This window comes from Eublepharis macularius, chromosome 2 (genome assembly GCF_028583425.1).
Source record: "Eublepharis macularius isolate TG4126 chromosome 2, MPM_Emac_v1.0, whole genome shotgun sequence".
Classification (NCBI taxonomy): domain Eukaryota; kingdom Metazoa; phylum Chordata; class Lepidosauria; order Squamata; family Eublepharidae; genus Eublepharis; species Eublepharis macularius.
Window position 1 is genome coordinate 180330672 of NC_072791.1, and position 16710 is coordinate 180347381.

Consider the following 16710-nt stretch of genomic DNA (forward strand, 5'->3'; position numbering starts at 1 on the left):
GGTTACTGTAATGTGCTCTTTGTGGAGCCACCTTTGAAAATGGTCTGAAAACCTCAGTTGGCCCGAAATGCAGCGACCAGGCTACTGTCAGGGGAGGGATACAGGGATCGTATGATTTTACACTGGCTGCCCGTTTGTTTCTGGGCGTAAGTCAAAGTACTGATTCTTACTTTTAAAGCCCAAAATGGGTACTTAAAGGGCTATTTCCTCCCATATTGTGCAGCCTACTGGTTAAGATCTGCCTCACAAGCCCTGCTCCCCATGCCTCACCTTCCGAGGCATGGTGGACAGCAACCAGAATGCCCTCCCTCTTGAGACTTGCCTGGGACATAAGAACATCACATAACATAAAAAGAAACCTGCTGAATCAGACCAGTGGTCAATCTAGTCCAGCATCTTGTTTCACACAGTGGTCAACGAGTTGTTCTGGAGAGCCAAACAAAGAGAGCACAGGGGCCGAAGTCCTCCTCTGATGTTGCCTCCAAGCTCTGGGTTTCAGGAGTCTACTGCTTCTGAATGGAGGTCCCCTGCATTGCTGTCTTTTAGGAACCAGGCCCAAATATTTCTATTTATCCAGCCTTTTAATTAAGGTGTTGATCTTCTAACACCATCGATATGGTGCGTTTTAGTGAAAACTGTTATTCTTTTTAAGCTGCTCATTGACCTATGATTTTATGCTCTGACTGGGTTTTCATTAACAACTTTTAATATTTAATGTTTGTATTGTATTTGTTTTGTAAGCCACCTCAGGGAGGGTTCCTGGGTAGGTGGCATAAAAAAAAAATCCAAATAAAATAAATCTAACCCAATACAGTGCTTTTTAAAATGCACCCCCCCCCCACACACACACACACTGCCATACTGATACTATGGAGCCAAGGGTGGCCAGCCCATTTTAGAAGCCGTTCATATTGTTTTCTACCTGGCCAAGGCCTTTCTTGAACTGGTAGCGAATGCCATCATCCCCTGAGACCATATGAATGCCCTCAGTTCAATTCACTGAATAGACTTCAGAAGCTTTCAATGATTAAAGAGCAACAATAAAAGTTTCCAGAAGAAGAAGCAAGCAGGCTATCTACACAAGGCTACTAATGTACACATGAAGTAATCTGAGGGCTCATCCCTACGATCTCTGCATCATGGCTGTTCTATGTGATCATTGCAGTAGGAAATATTATTTGCAGGATGTATTTCCTTCAGGACATTCAAAACATAGGCATTTAGTGTTCCCGAATCTTGATAACGTAATTGTGGCTGGATGGAACAGACTGAAGCTCTTGATCAAGTATATCTCAGTACATATATATTACATATGCCAAAAGTGATAACACTATAGAGCAATTCACTTGCCATGCACCCCAAAACAAGTCAAGAATATGGGTTAAACTAGGTTTGTTAAAAGACTGATTGCCAGAGATGTGTTAAACATCAAATTAATTGCTACTCCACCCCAATCCAAGTGGACTAATTCCAATTGGTAGCCCATTAAGGCTGCCTGCATCCCAGCAACCCCGTCCTGGCTCAAAATTTGATGCAGCAAATGCTGCCACGCCTCTCATCAACTTTATAAATCCTGTACCAGTCATTACTGAGCCTCACTCTTTCCCCCTGGGCTTTGTAGTAGCAAGATTTCAGCTTACTCTGCCCTGCACCAAGAGAACCCTGTCCCCAAGTCTCTCTGACAATAATGGCTGATAAACAACTGGCTTGGGTGTACTTCCTTTATCCTTAATGCCTCAGAGAGCTTGCCAGATCTTTCCTATACACATTAAAGAATCACGATTCCTGCCAACCTAGTTAGGGCCTCACCAGTCTTACAGCTAGACCTATTTAAACCAGCCCAGATGTGAAGCAGTATAAAGCAGGTCCTGCTCCAGCCAGTTTAATGGAACCCAACCTAATTAATGGTCAGCCCATGAAAGCAACTAGCTAATCCACACGCTGCCTATCCCTGGAACAGGAGAATGAGGGAAAACCCAACAAAAAACCTGACTGCAAGAGATAGAGATTCTTTAAATAATAACTCTTTCCCTTCCTATCCATTGGCTGTGGCACACTGGGCATCCAACAAGACAAGCATTCCCACACAATATGCCCCTTCCTCTACTTTACAGTGAGAGGCTTTGCCAAAACCTCCGCTCACATTCGGGACAAGACAAAATTCTCATTGGAGTATTTCTGTAACGGCTTTGTGCCCATTAAACAAAGAAATATGCTATCATATTTATGCAACATCTCTATCTTAATTATTTTCTCATCTTTAATTCCTGACATCTAGTAGTTCTTTTTCTCCAACCAACCTACCAAAACACCTTCATTCTAATGACTGAAAGGACTGGGTCTTTTCCCTGTCCAAGAGAGTTACCTGCTTCTTTGACTCCAATTCTAAGCAGCTGCAGTTTTAAACAATACACTATGACTACTGTTGAGGAAGCTGAGAACCCAAATCTGACAACCTCAGTTTTTTGTCAGACCAGTGTGTGCTATTTCCTGTAAAAATAAAATTATTTGAGAAGGGATTCTCAGTGCATGCATAATATGTTGGAAGATGAAATATATATCCTTTGAAGGAGCATTTAACACAACTTCCTGCTTGATAGCCCTGTGGGAAAACCAGTCTAAGGGTAAATACACCAATCCTCAGTATAGTACAGCCTATCATATAGTTAGTTATCCATGTTCTCCTAAGATTATTTCAGTCTTTGCCAAGAAACATTGATTACTGAAGCACTATCAAAGGACTTTGCCCCAATTTTCAAAGTGTCATGCTCTACTGGAAAGATATGTGGAGACTATCTCTTAGTTTAAATGATGATCTTATAGCCACATTGTTTAAACATTTTAAACTGCTTCTATTGAATGGTTTCCCTCACAGGTTTGATTCATTTTGATTCTGCTGACAAAGTTCCCATTACGGAGTGCTCTTTTTATAATTTGTCAAAAATATATAGCAGAGATGAAGGAGGATAAAGCTAATTTGTAATCTGAGAGCACTAACCTGGTTATGCTGACAAGCTTCATGATAAACGCTCTCGGCTGGCCAGAGGTTTTAAGTTATGAAGCGCAAAAAAGCTGTATTATATAGTTAAACGCAAATTCATTTTGTAAACAACACAATTTACAAGTGTTGTCAAGGGTTAGGGCTAATTTTTTTCTTATGAGAACACAGTATTTCCCTTACAATGAAATAAAAAGCTAGCATGTGAGATATAAACAATCAGCTAGCGTGCTTTATATAAACTTTGGAAAAAATGGTATGGGAAACAACAACAAAAACTGATGGGGGGGGGGGTGATTATCTAAACCAGGGGTCCCTGACGTGCTGCTTGTGGGTGCCATGGCAGTCTCGAATACCTTTTGTGCTTTTAGAAAGTGGGTGGAGCTGAATGGGCTTTTTGAATTTCTAATGTTTATGGTGTAATGATGACAGTGGCTTTATGTAAAATGCTTTATTTTTTATTTATTTATGTCATTTATAATCTACCTTTCTCAGTGAGACTCAAGACAGATTACATAGTGTGAGATTAATACAGTGAATATCAAGGATATTTCAATAAACAATGCTATAGGGTAAATAAATGCAAGTTTACAAAAACATAACATTAGCAAAAATCCAATACAGATTTGAAGAAATGCTGAAACAGAGCATAAGCAATTCTAGTACTGACATCAGACAACATAGAACTACCCAGTAGGATCATACTTAAAGCAACAGGTAGTACACAGAAGCACATACTTAAAGCAACAGATAGGACGTAAGGCAACATAGTGGTGAAGTCTGTGGTCCCTAACTCATTAATGGAGCATCTCTATGAGACCTATAATAGAGCCCTCCTATATGAGTAAAAAAGCCCGCTTGAATAATTCAGTTTTGCAACATTTGTGGAAAGCCTGGACAGTGGGGGCTCTCCTGACCTCCTCCAGCAGGCAGTTCCATAGGGCGGGAGCCACCACAGAAAATACACATGTATGGGCAGCTGCTGATTTCACCCATGTGCAAGGTGGCACGTACTGGAGACCCTGTTTAGATGAGCAAAGCTGCCATGGAGGAATATAAGGAGAGAGGTGGTCCCGTAGGTATGCTGGACCAAGGCTGTGAAGAGCTTCGTATGTAATAGCTAATACCTTGAACTGAGCGCGATAACTGATAGGTAGCCAATGGAGTGACTGCAGGATGGGAGTGATATTCATACTCCTGCTCACTTCTGATAACAGCTGAGCTATAGTGTTTTGCACCAACTGGAGTCTCCTAGATAACTTAGACAGGAGACCTATGTATAGTGCATTACAATAGTCAAGTCTTGATACTGTAACATGAATCCAGGTGGCTAGAGTAGCCATGTTGAGGTAGGAAGCCGTCTTCCAGGCTACAATGAGGTTGGAGAAAGCATTTTTTGTAGCTACCTTAACTTTCTGGTAGTAACGCTGGATCTCGTATAACTCCAAGGCTCTTAACTGAGTCTGCAAGGGCAGACCAGAACCAACGGCTTGAATTTAATCAAAAGTGCTTTTGGCTAAACATTAGGAAGAACTTCCTGACAGTTAGAGTGGTCTCTCAGTGGAACAGGCTTCCTCAGGAGGTGGTTGGGTCTCCTTCTTGGAGATTTTTAAGGAGAGGCTAGAAGGCCATCTGACAGCAATGTTGATTCTGTGAATCTGGGAAGATCTTGGGGGAGGGGGGCAGAATGGGTTACATCAGTGCTTAGTTTTCATTGCTTTCTTACATGCCCAGGGTAATGCTGATCACCACCTTGTGGTCAGGTAGCAATTTTCCCCAGGCCAGTTTGGCTAGGGATCCTGGAGGTGTTTTGCCATCTTCTGGGCATGGGGCAAGGGACACTGGAGCAGTTGGGGGGTAGTTGTGAATTTCCTGCATTGTGCAGGGGGTTGGACTAGATGACCCTAGAGGGTCATCTCAATGATTCTGTGGCGATTCCTGGCCCTAGGGATGTTCGCCTGGCCTTGACCAGGGCCAGGGCCTTTTCAGCTCTGGCTCTGGCCTCATGGAATGCTCTCTCTGTAGAGACCCATGCCCTGTGGGACTTGTTACAATTCCTGGCATGTAAAACAGAGATGTTCCGCCTGGCCTATGGTGATGGTTGAAGGACAGGTGAACGTTCCCGACTCCTCTGCTCCAGCTGGTTAGATCTTGGCAAATCTCTCTGTGTCTAACCTGACAGTGATTGAGGGTAGTTGTTGGATTTGTATGCTGAATTCCATATCTTGGTGTGATTTTTGTACTTCGTACTTTCTTTTAGGTTTATATTGGATTTTATGGCTTTTTATTGTGCTTTTTATATATATACGCTCCTGTATTTTATGTAATTATGATGTTGTGGCCTCCCTGAGCCTGCTTGTGGGGAGGGCGGGCTAGAAATCTAATAAATCAAATCAAATCATGTTTTCCCCACTTAAGAGCCCAGCATACATATTCATGTAACAGCTGTGAAAGCATGATGTGGACTTGGGGCTAAACAACATGGCATGTTGGAAATCCATGATCAGATCTCTGTTACATTTATTTATTTTACTTCATTTAATTCCCACCTTTTCCTCCAATGGGGACTCAAAGTGGTTTACATCATTCTCCTCTCCTCCATTTTATACACTAAAAGGTATATATGTTGGATTCCTGATATAGAGCAGTAGCACTGGGGGCTTTAACTATCCCCCATGTCATTCTCTTAATTGAAAATGGCCTCTCAAGTTGTTTTTAGCCTAGTAGAGAAAAAGGCGGACACAGTATAGATACTTGTCTTTCCCCCACAATAGGCTTAAAAGCACAGAGGTGGGCCATTTTTGACTAGGAGCACAGTTAACCTCCCTTTCCTTGCTCCCTCAGCCCCAATCCATACCAGACCCTTATGACTGCTTTTGAAAGCTAAACTACATAGAACGATGCTTAGTCGAACTAACTATAGTCGGACTGGGTTCCTTCTTTTTCATATTATATGTAGCTTTTGGAAACTTAGTTTTTTAAAAAAAACAAAACAAAAGCTTGAACATTCTCCAGCAAAAGATAGGATAGGAAAAATCTTGTGCTTTTGTGCTTCCCCTCCCTCCCATCTCCCTGTTTTCCAATTCAATTAATTTACCACCTGCTGGCAAAGGAAGTTTGCCCTACACACCAGGATTGCAAAGAAACTGTGGTTTTCAGACTTGGTTTTGAGGAGCAGCTGATTTGGAAGCAACTAATTTAATGGGAGTCTCTTCTGGGGGGTGGGGAGCACACAAACATAAGACTAGGTTCTTTAGCAACAACCATGTTTGGTGTTATATGTGAACCAGCTCTTCAAGTTAAACCAGGTAAGAATAAGCAATCTTTAAGCTGGAATGTAAAAATTTTTTAAAAGTTTCAATTCATACTTCAGTAACTCCTGACTAGGGATGTGCATTTCGGCATTCAGAATGCCGAAAGAATGCCGAAACAAAAGTGTTTCGGCTTCTTTCGGGGAATGCCGAAACGTTTCGGGGAATGCCGAAACGTTTCGGGTAGCCGAAAGAAAAAAGCTGAAACGTTTCGGGATTCTTTCGGCTTTCTTTCGGCTTTTCAATGGGAAAATGCCTCCGTCTTCCCGGACGTCTGGGGGAGGCATTTTCCCACCGAATAAGCCCAAAATTGGTGGGGACCTTCCTCTAACCCTTCTCTAACAACCACCCAAGTTTCAGACAGATTGGACTTTGGGGGGCCATGTTATGGCCCCCCAAAGCAGGTCCCCCATCCTCCCATAAGAAAGCGAAGGAGCAGCATATTGTTAGCATGCTGCTACTCATCTTCTTCATTATTTCCTATGGGGAAAAATGAAGAAGCAGGCTTCCTTTGCCAGGGGTGGCATTTTGCATGCAAAATGCCCCCCAGCCCTCTGGGGCCCTTCTCCCACCCTTCCTCCCACCCCCCACCAAGGCTCAGACTGCTCCCACTTGGGGGGGGCATTTCATGGCCTCCCCAAGTAGGTCCTCTCAGCCCCTAAAGTCCACCCCTTACAGCCCCACACAAACCCAATTCCCCCCCAGCTGCCACAAACAGACCCAAATCCCCACATTAGCCCCTCACAGACCCAAATCCACCCCCACCTGCCCCACACCCATAACCCCAGGAACAGGCTGGCAAAGGCCAGCCCTCTCCCTTTGTTCCCTATGCTGGGAACTTCTAAACTCTCTTTCCCTGGGCAATTCTGCACAGCCCAGGGGTGCCACAATGGTGGGCACACTTCTGAGTGCCAGCTGGTCCCTGTGAAAGAGCACCTGAACCACAGACACCCTCCCTCAAATTCCCCCACCACCTACAGAGATGGCTGGCCAGCCAGCCCCATTGTTCCCTATGATGGGAACCAACTGCACAACAAAGAATAAAACAAGAACAACACAAAATAAAGTTTTAAATTTTTTTTTCTCCCTTCCAAAGTACAAGTAGGCAAAGCATTATGACACATTACACCAGCAGTCCCCCACACAGAAAAATTAAAACAAAACTCACTTAACATCAGAGAATCACAAAGCATGATTCCTGTCAAAAACACTTTATTTCTTGAACAGCTTTAGGTTACACAGCAGGGGGGAACACCAAAGGGCATGGCAGCACTATCTTACACAAAAATAACACAACTCACTTAACATCAGAGAATCAAAAAGCACAATTCCTGTCAAAAACACTTTATTTCTTGAACAGCTTTAGGTTACACAGCAGGGGGGGAACACCAAAGGGCATGGCAGCACTATCTTACACAAAAATAACACAACTCACTTAACATCAGAGAATCACAAAAACACAATTCCTGGCAAAAACACTTTATTTCTTGAACAGCTTTAGGTTACACAGTAGGAGGGCACAACAGGGCATGATAGCAATGTACTACAAAAAATAATACAACCCACTTCACCGTTTTTGACAGCAATTGTGTTTGTGTGATTCTCTGATGTGAAGTGAGTTGTGTTATTTTTGTGTAGTACACTGCTTTCCTGCTCTGTGGTGCCTTCCTACTGTGTAACCTAAAGCAGTTACAGAAATAAAGTGCTTTTGACAGCAATTTTTGGGGTGATTCTTTAATGTGAAGTGAGTTGTGTTATTTTTGTGTAAGATACTGCTTCCATGCCCTTTGGTGTTCCCCCCCTGCTGTGTAGCCTAAAGCTGTTCAAGAAATAAAGTGTTTTTGACAGGAATTGTGCTTTTGTGATTCTCTGATGTTAAGTGAGTTGTGTTATTTTTGTGTAAGATAGTGCTGCCATGCCCTTTGGTGTTCCCCCCTGCTGTGTAACCTAAAGCTGTTCAAGAAATAAAGTGTTTTTGACAGGAATCGTGTTTTGTGATTCTCTGATGTTAAGTGAGTTTTGTTTTAATTTTTCTGTGTGGGGGACTGCTGGTGTAATGTGTCATAATGCTTTGCCTACTTGTACTTTGGAAGGGAGAAAATAATTTTTTTTAAACTTTATTTTGTGTTGTTCTTGTTTTATTCTTTGTTGTGCAGTTGGTTCCCATCATAGGGAACAATGGGGCTGGCTGGCCAGCCATCTCTGTAGGTGGTGGGGGAATTTGAGGGAGGGTGTCTGTGGTTCAGGTGCTCTTTCACAGGGACCAGCTGGCACTCAGAAGTGTGCCCACCATTGTGGCACCCCTGGGCTGTGCAGAATTGCCCAGGGAAAGAGAGTTTAGAAGTTCCCAGCATAGGGAACAAAGGGAAAGGGCTGGCCTTTGCCAGCCTGTTCCTGGGGTTATGGGTGTGGGGCAGGTGGGGGTGGATTTGGGTCTGTGAGGGGCTAATGTGGGGATTTGGGTCTGTGTGTGGCAGCTGGGGGGGAATTGGGTTTGTGTGGGGCTGTAAGGGGTGGACTTTAGGGGCTGAGAGGACCTACTTGGGGAGGCCATGAAATGCCCCCCCAAGTGGGAGCAGGCTGAGCCTTGGTGGGGGGTGGGAGGAGGGGTGGGAGAAGGGCCCCAGAGGGTTGGGGGGCATTTTGCATGCAAAATGCCACCCCTGGCAACACAAGCCTCCCCCAGCTGTCAGTGGTAGAGATTAGAGCACCTACTTGGGGAGGCCATGAAATGGCCCCCCCAAGTGGGAGCAGGCTGAGCCTTGGTGGGGGGTGGGAGGAGGGGTGGGAGAAGGGCCCCTGAGGGCTGGGGGGCATTTTGCATGCAAAATGCCACCCCTGGCAAAGGAAGCCTGCCTCTTCATTTTTTCCCCATAGGAAATAATGAAGAAAGATGAGCAGCAGCATGCTAACAATATGCTGCTCCTTCGCTTTCTTATGGGAGGATGGGGGGACCTGCTTTGGGGGGCCATAACATGGCCCCCCAAAGTTCAATCTGTCTGAAACTTGGGTGGTTGTTAGAGAAGGGTTAGAGGAAGGTCCCCACCAATTTTGGGCTTATTCGGTGGGAAAATGCCTCCTCCAGGCGTCCTGGAAGACGGAGGCATTTTCCCATAGAAAAAAGCCGAAAGAATGCCGAAATAATGCCGAAAGAATCCCGAAAGCCGAAAGCCGAAAGAGATTCTTGTTTCGGCTTTCGGCTTTAACGATAGAGAATCTTCTTTCGGCTTTCTACTTTCGGCTATAGCCGAAAATTTTTGGCTTGCACACCCCTACTCCTGACCTAATCCATCTAAAACAAGTCATGACATTGACAACTAAATTCAGTTAGAAACAATCTTGTGGAAGTTGTGACTAATTTCTTGCAGTTGCTTAGCCATGTGTTAACGCATCTCATATGTATGCAAGATATCAAGAAAAATGCAAAAACCATGGAACATTGAGGCTGGTATGCAATTTGTGGCAAGCTCACTTTACTTGAGACAATTGAATCACTTCTATGGGGACAAAAACTTTTCTGCCTGTTTTTAGTTAGTCTATACCCTTGCATATATATCAGGTGTACCTATTTAATGTAACAGTGCATGCTGCTCTTTCAATCTTCTCTTTTTTGTCTTAACCAGATCAAGTTTTTGGTTCCTCATTACAAAATGTGTGTGAACACGATGGCTCTACCGTTCCACAGTTTGTGAAATCGTGCATAAAAACTGTTGAAAAACGAGGTGGGTAACCTAACAGTCAATATTTTTTCCTCATCTTTCTTCCTTCAGACTTTCAGCTATATTTACAACTGAGGCTGTTAAATTAACCATTCCAGTTTACTCCCCAGGGATCCTCTGGAGCTAAAAATATACTTTCATATTTCACATAGCTGTATAAAATCCAATTTTTACTTCCTACCCATCCCTTGCTTTCCCCATTTTTCTCGCAAACGAGTAATGCTAATAGTTTTTTTGGTAAATCACCATCGTCTAACCCCTTCCCCACCCCCAATTTACTTACATAACTTGTGAGTAACCATATTAGGTGTCTTCCCATTTGTAATTGTTAGATATATTTTTCCTTATTTACTGGTCCAATTCAAACTCATATTACTTAACTGCTATATTGTGACCATTCTAAAATATAAGTTTAGTTTCCTTCCTTCTTTGCTTCCTATCTTCCTTCTGGAGACATATCTTCCTCAGTGCTTTCTTCCAGGTAGAAAATGAAATTAGTTACCAAAGAAAATTATTTTTATATGTATTGAAGAAAATTGTAAAGCTTTATCCCCCATCTGCTACATGTTTACAGCCTCTTCAGGGGATCTAGAGAATCATATGCGAGATACAGATGTTTTTAGAATGAATACAGGCAGTCCCATTGCCTGGTATCTTGTGGGTGAGAGTCTAAAATCAATAGAACCACACCAACAAAATAACCATGAAGTTAATCACAAAGCAAAACACGGTTTTTATCTAATCGTTATCTGGCATTACTGTGAAAGATGCAATAACATTGGTGTAGAATTATCTAATCTGGGAATTCATGTTTCACTTGTATAGCAGAGAGAAAACTGGGAAAATTATAATTCCCAGAACATTAGATAGGTATGAAATAAGACAATATCAAAACAGAAATAAGCAGCATAATTTTTGTAAGAAAGGAGCATGTTTATTAAACAAGTGTCCCTTTATAGTGTGGATAGTTTTAGATATGAAAATAAGGAAAATATAGAAGGAAAATATGGAGGTCAGCTGCTCAGAAAATGGAAAATTGGTTTTATTTTCACAACTTAGCTTTATGGTTTATGATTGTTATTGTGGCAAACATTTACAAATTACTATCTCTGAATCTGTAGCTCTTGTTTATTTGTTTAGTCTGAAGTTTACTTTTCACAATCACTGTTTCCAAAGCCAGATACACAGATATATATATATTAGAAACGTACTGATGCAGTAAAATATACTGCTACAGTAAAACAGTAACATCACTTAAACAAGCATTAACCAAAAGATGGAACCAATCTATTGTCATCACACCATAATCAACAGCCAACAAATATCTTAAATCACCTGAAGCCTGTATGAACTGTTGAGTCTTTAAGTTCCTCTCAAAACACAAAGACCCTGGATCCAAGGATTTGACAGGTATCTGGTTCTAGTGTCTAGGAACCACCAAAGATGCTGTCTGTTTGATAAAAGATAGCTCCATCAATCAGTTATCAGTAGCTGATCTTAGTAAGTGGGAAGAAACATATGGGAAAGGACTCTCAGTATCCCAAGTAGAAATAGGCATGAACTGAAATACAAACCAAAGTTCTTCATGAACCAAGCCGGCGGTTCATCAGAGCCCATTTCTGATGAACCATGATGAACGTTAGGCTCGTTTGTTTTGTTCATTTTTCGGTTTGTCACTAGAGGTATGCACCCCCTCGGGTTTCCCACTTCAAGTTTACCGAAACTCAAATCAGCACTTTTCTTGCTGTTTGCAAATGGCAAGAAAAGTGTGGCTTTCAAAGCTGCTGCTTTTCAGCTGATGGGAGATCCCCCATCAGCTGAAAAAAGCTGCTTGCGTTTGAAAGCAGCAACACTTCCCTTGTGCTGCAAGAAAAGTGTTGCTACTTTCAAATGTCCCCTGCTTTTTTCAGTTGTGGGGTTTGAAAGCAGCTTTTTTTCAGCTGATAGGGAATCCCCCTCCCATCAGCTGAAAAACGGCAGGCATTTGAAAGTAACACTTTTCTTGCTGCTTTCAAGCGGCAAGAAAAGTGTTGCTTTCAAACTTCACACCCTGCTTTTTTCATTCAGTGGGAGGGGAAGGAGGGGGTTCTCTTCCCCCCTCCCATAGGGTGAAAAAAAAGCAATGGGTTGGGAAGTTTGAAACTTCTTGCTTTTTGCAAATGGAAACAGCTAGAAAAGTGCTGCAGCGGCTGCCCTGAAGTGACGAACCATGAACCTAATAAACCGGTTCATGAATTGGGCAAATTCATGGTGGTTTGTGGTTTGCTGCTTTTCACGAACCACGAACCACCACAAAACGCCATTTTCCAGGTTCGTGTCCCTCTCTAATCCCAAGCAAAGGCCATTGAGGACCTTAAAGGTAAGCAATGTGCTTTGAGTTTAGTCCAGAAACCATATAGGACTTGTGCTCATACAGGACTGCTGTTACATAGTCTCTCACTAATATCAGAAATCAATCTGGCTATCACACACTCAATCAGCTATACCTTCTGTACAGCCTGCAAAGGATAGATAATGTACAGCCTGCAAAGGATAGATAATGAATTGCAGTAGTGCCATGGGAGGGGGAGGTAGACTCCCCCCCATGCATGGTGCATGCATGGTGACAGTGATGCACCAGACCATTTTGTTTGCTACCCAAAGCCAGCTCTGTGCTCAAGCAAAGAAAGCTCTGGTAGTACTGCTACAGCCACTGGTACAGAAGGCAACAGACATGGCATATACCCATCATCACCTCCCAGACTGGCACAACTGCCAGCCAAATCCAAGGCAAATCCATATGATACTAACAGTGCCACTCCATCTTGGCTTGCCCAAAACATACCTCCAAGTACAATCCTTCCACCACCACCCCCGTTTGTTTACTGGCAGCAGTATCTTCACTTGTAGTTGCTGCAATTTTTTCATCAGTAAGGCAAAAAAAAATTGCCTAGCCTTGCAGTAGCACAAGCCATGCTATTACACAGTTGCCATAATAGCCAGATCTCTCTGTTCCTGGTTGAGGTTTATTTGGTGAATCAGCCACAACTGATAAAATGTGTCACTTAGTGGGGTCTTTTTACTTCAATAACTTTAAACAAATATAACTAAACAAACTTTTCAGCAAGTATACCAGCAACATGGTTTGTGGTTACTTTAAGTACTGCAAGTCTTGCCTTGCATATAACTGTGAATATGGTGTAATATTAGATGAAATCCACACCGATTAGTTTATGGACCATGAAGATATTATAACAATGTATTGAAAAGTACGTACCAATCAGTATGAGAAAAGGAGCTAAATGGAAACAAAACCCTTTAGCAGCATAATTTTCTTTGGTTCATGGAAATAATAATACCAGTAATATCATATAACAACAACAGCATTTGGTTTATATACTGCCGTTCAGAACAACATAACACCCACTCAGAGCAGTTTACAAAATATGTTATTATTATCCCCTGTGAGGTGGGTGGGGTTGAGAGAGCTCTAGAAGAGCTGTGACTGACCCAAGGTCACTCAGCTGTCTTCAAGCGGAAGCGTGCGGAATCAGACCCAGTTCTCCAGATTAGAGTCCTGTGCTCTTAACCACTACACCAAATTGGTTTGCTTTTGCTCTCTAAAATACTTTACATATGTAATTTTAGTAATCCTTACAACAACCCTACAAGATAGGGCAGTATTATTGCCCCCATGTTATACAGGGGGTGGAGTGAGGCTGAGAGGTTTTTGGTAGTATCACATTTTATATTTTAAAAAAACATTCAAGGAAGTAGATTACCTATTGGGATGGTGATGAGATTAGTATATAAAGAGGCATGTGAAAGTTTATCGTCGCTGTTCCAGTTTGATTTGGGTGCTTTGTCCCTTTCACTTACTGGAACCTCAAACCAGCATATGGCTTTAGCTGGCAGAGATGTAAATAATAACTAATCTCTGCATGTGATAAAAATCTCATTTTATCACTGTATTTATAACTTTGTACTTGGTATGCAGTTTTCTATTCCTGTGGACTTGGATTACGATTCCTTTGCATTTACTTCTGCTTTGTTTACTCAATGAGTTGTTTTCTCTAAAATCTGGCATAAACTATCGGAGGACAGCAGTAATTTATGTGAAGCTAAATCCAATGTTTATGAAAGCTTCTGATGACATTTTAAACTGGGGTTGGTATTAGGAAGCAGCATGTGGAGGTGCCAAGTCTCCCGGCATGGCTGGGACTCAACAGATTTGAAGCCCTCCTCCTAATGGCCAGATCTGCCTCCAGCCAAGTTATTCAACTGCAGAGTCATGGGAAATACTTATGTACCAATTATGGGAAAGGCACATTTAATGAAAACTGTATGTTTACTTCCATAGTCTTAGTAAGACGGCCTAAATACTCTGCACAGCTGGCATATTGGCTGCTGCAGGGAAGCTGTGTGCCTCCCTGCCCTTGTCTACACACTGTAACTGTACACAGAAACTTTCCACACATTTCATTTAAGACAAAGCAATATTCTAAGAGTGTATCTCACTAGCCTAACCTTAGAACTAGAAGAACCAAATGATTTAGCATAATAAAGGGAAGAGGCAGTACTGCCGTTTTGTTTGTTTGTTTGCAACACTCTTAATAGGGGTTTCTGCATATATTTTTATGAGGATTCTTGTGACATCCAGTGATCAACTTGAGCAAATGTTAACATGTGAACAAGCAATTGGTAACTCCAGGTAGAAAATTTGATTGCAGTCATATAAATTCAGTCGTATAGGCTGAATTTAGCTTTTGCCACTTATACCAGGATAAACCAATAGCCATTCAAATCTTGATGCAGCTATGTTACATTGGATAAGCATAGGTCTAGAGCTCAGGATGATGAAGCAGTGCCTGCCTGTCTTGGCTATTATTCATGTTAGTCCACATTCTCTAAGAGTGCCATATACCAATGAAGATAATAAACAACGTAAAATTAAGGCTGCAGTTCTAAGGGCACTTTCTGGGAATAAGCGCATTTGAATAACATACTTCTGAACAGATCTCCTTAGAATTTCTGCCTAAATGTATCATCTGGTAATTGCACACCAGTTTTGGTCAGGATCAGCATGTATACCTTCAGAAACAGGATTTCACTAACACCTCTGCTAAAAATGTGTTCCAGACATTTTCCATCACTTTGATTTTTAACATGCCTAACAGTGCCACCCTAAGCAGAGTTACACCCTTCTAAGTCCTTTGTAGTCAATAAGCTTTGAATGGTGTAACTGTGCTTAGCATGGCACTGTCATTCATTTTTATGCAAGAACACAAAGTCCATTTGTAAATTTAAGATTACAAACCACTGTACTCCTAGTTCCAATTACTCCCAATTTCTCTCTTCACCTTATTATGATTCCATGAAACTTGTATCCTCTCTTCTGCCTGTATTGCTTGCCTGGAAAAGCTTGGCTGTTTCTGACTTTGAATTCTAAGATAATTTTAATGATTCAACTTTTCATTTTTTGTGTCAAACCCATTCCACTTAATTATATAGCATCACTGCATAGTTTTGCTGTAGAAAGAGGGCAGGAATACCGTAACGTCTGGTATTGCTGCCTAGATGTTTGGACCTCACCCTTTGTGGATTTCTCAGTTTATGCAACAGACTTACTTGTCAAGTGCGCTCTAGTTTGCTACAGCAAATACCAAAAAACATAAAGAGGAGGCATATGCCGTTAAATAATTGGTAAATACAAAACTATGGCCAACCTCAGCTCTGTGGTCCACTGCATGCCCTCTTCATGTTTGGAGACATGGGGGGTGGATCCTACCCCAAAGCCTTCCTTCAGCCTAAGGAAACTTTCCTATAATTTAAATGCTCTTCTGTTGGAGGAAGGCTCCTTAGGTAGAGGGAAGGCTTCAGACTTTGCTTAGTGGAATGGTAGGATAATAGTAGGATCTCCCATTCATACGTATTTGATGGCAGAAGACCTGGAGGTCAGAAATGGTTCAGTTGCATCAGAATGGTCAAGTGATCTATGACTCACTTGTGGATTCTGACCCATCGGTTGAAGACCACTGGATTAGACAAACTCATGGAAGATTTTACAGATGTGATAGTGAACTGGAACTTTAGAGCTCACAGGTAGTCTGCCTCTGGATACCATGTGCTAGGAACAAACAGGAGGGAGGAGACAAATTTAATGCAAGAATGCCAGAGCTACCAAAAGCCAGGGCTTCCCAGAGTCACTGCCTCTCAGCACAGCAAACCAGCAAAAAATAGGGAGAAAGAGAGGCCACCTCAACATACTCTCAAGTAATGAGGGAATCCACCAAATGCTAAAGGAAGCAGAGCAGCAAAAAAAACTTCTCTAGGAATCGAGGTTCATTACTGTTGATTTGTACAGTCCCACATGGGAACTGCACATGTGCAGGCCAATTGCAGACATTCCAGAACTTCACACGAGAGGTTCACCTATCCTTTTTGCACACACACCCCCGACATGCCTATAAAAGGGTGGGTGAGGGCTCCCTCTTTCAGTTCTTCTTTTGCCACCGCTGAAGAAAGTCATTCATTTCTCTTCTCTTCAAATCCAGGACACCTCTTCTATGTGAATGGTCACCCTTGTTTCCATGATATCAAAGGCACTTTTTTAAAAAATGTTCCTGCTGCAGGACAAAGATGGGCCAATCTGACAGTCATGATAAAAGCCTAATGTGTTTCGGCGAAGCACGCGACACCATAT

General features: G+C 42.3%; 1 protein-coding gene across 2 annotated transcripts in view; it reads left to right on the plus strand.

The window, feature by feature from the left end:
- Positions 1–16710, plus strand: part of ARHGAP15 (Rho GTPase activating protein 15) — a 634574-nt gene that overhangs the window by 383279 nt on the left and 234585 nt on the right. For both annotated transcript variants that reach the window (XM_054972327.1, XM_054972328.1), the window contains exon 11: positions 9933–10031. In XM_054972327.1, coding sequence (XP_054828302.1) covers positions 9933–10031 — 99 coding nt within the window. The remainder of the gene's footprint in view (positions 1–9932; positions 10032–16710) is intronic.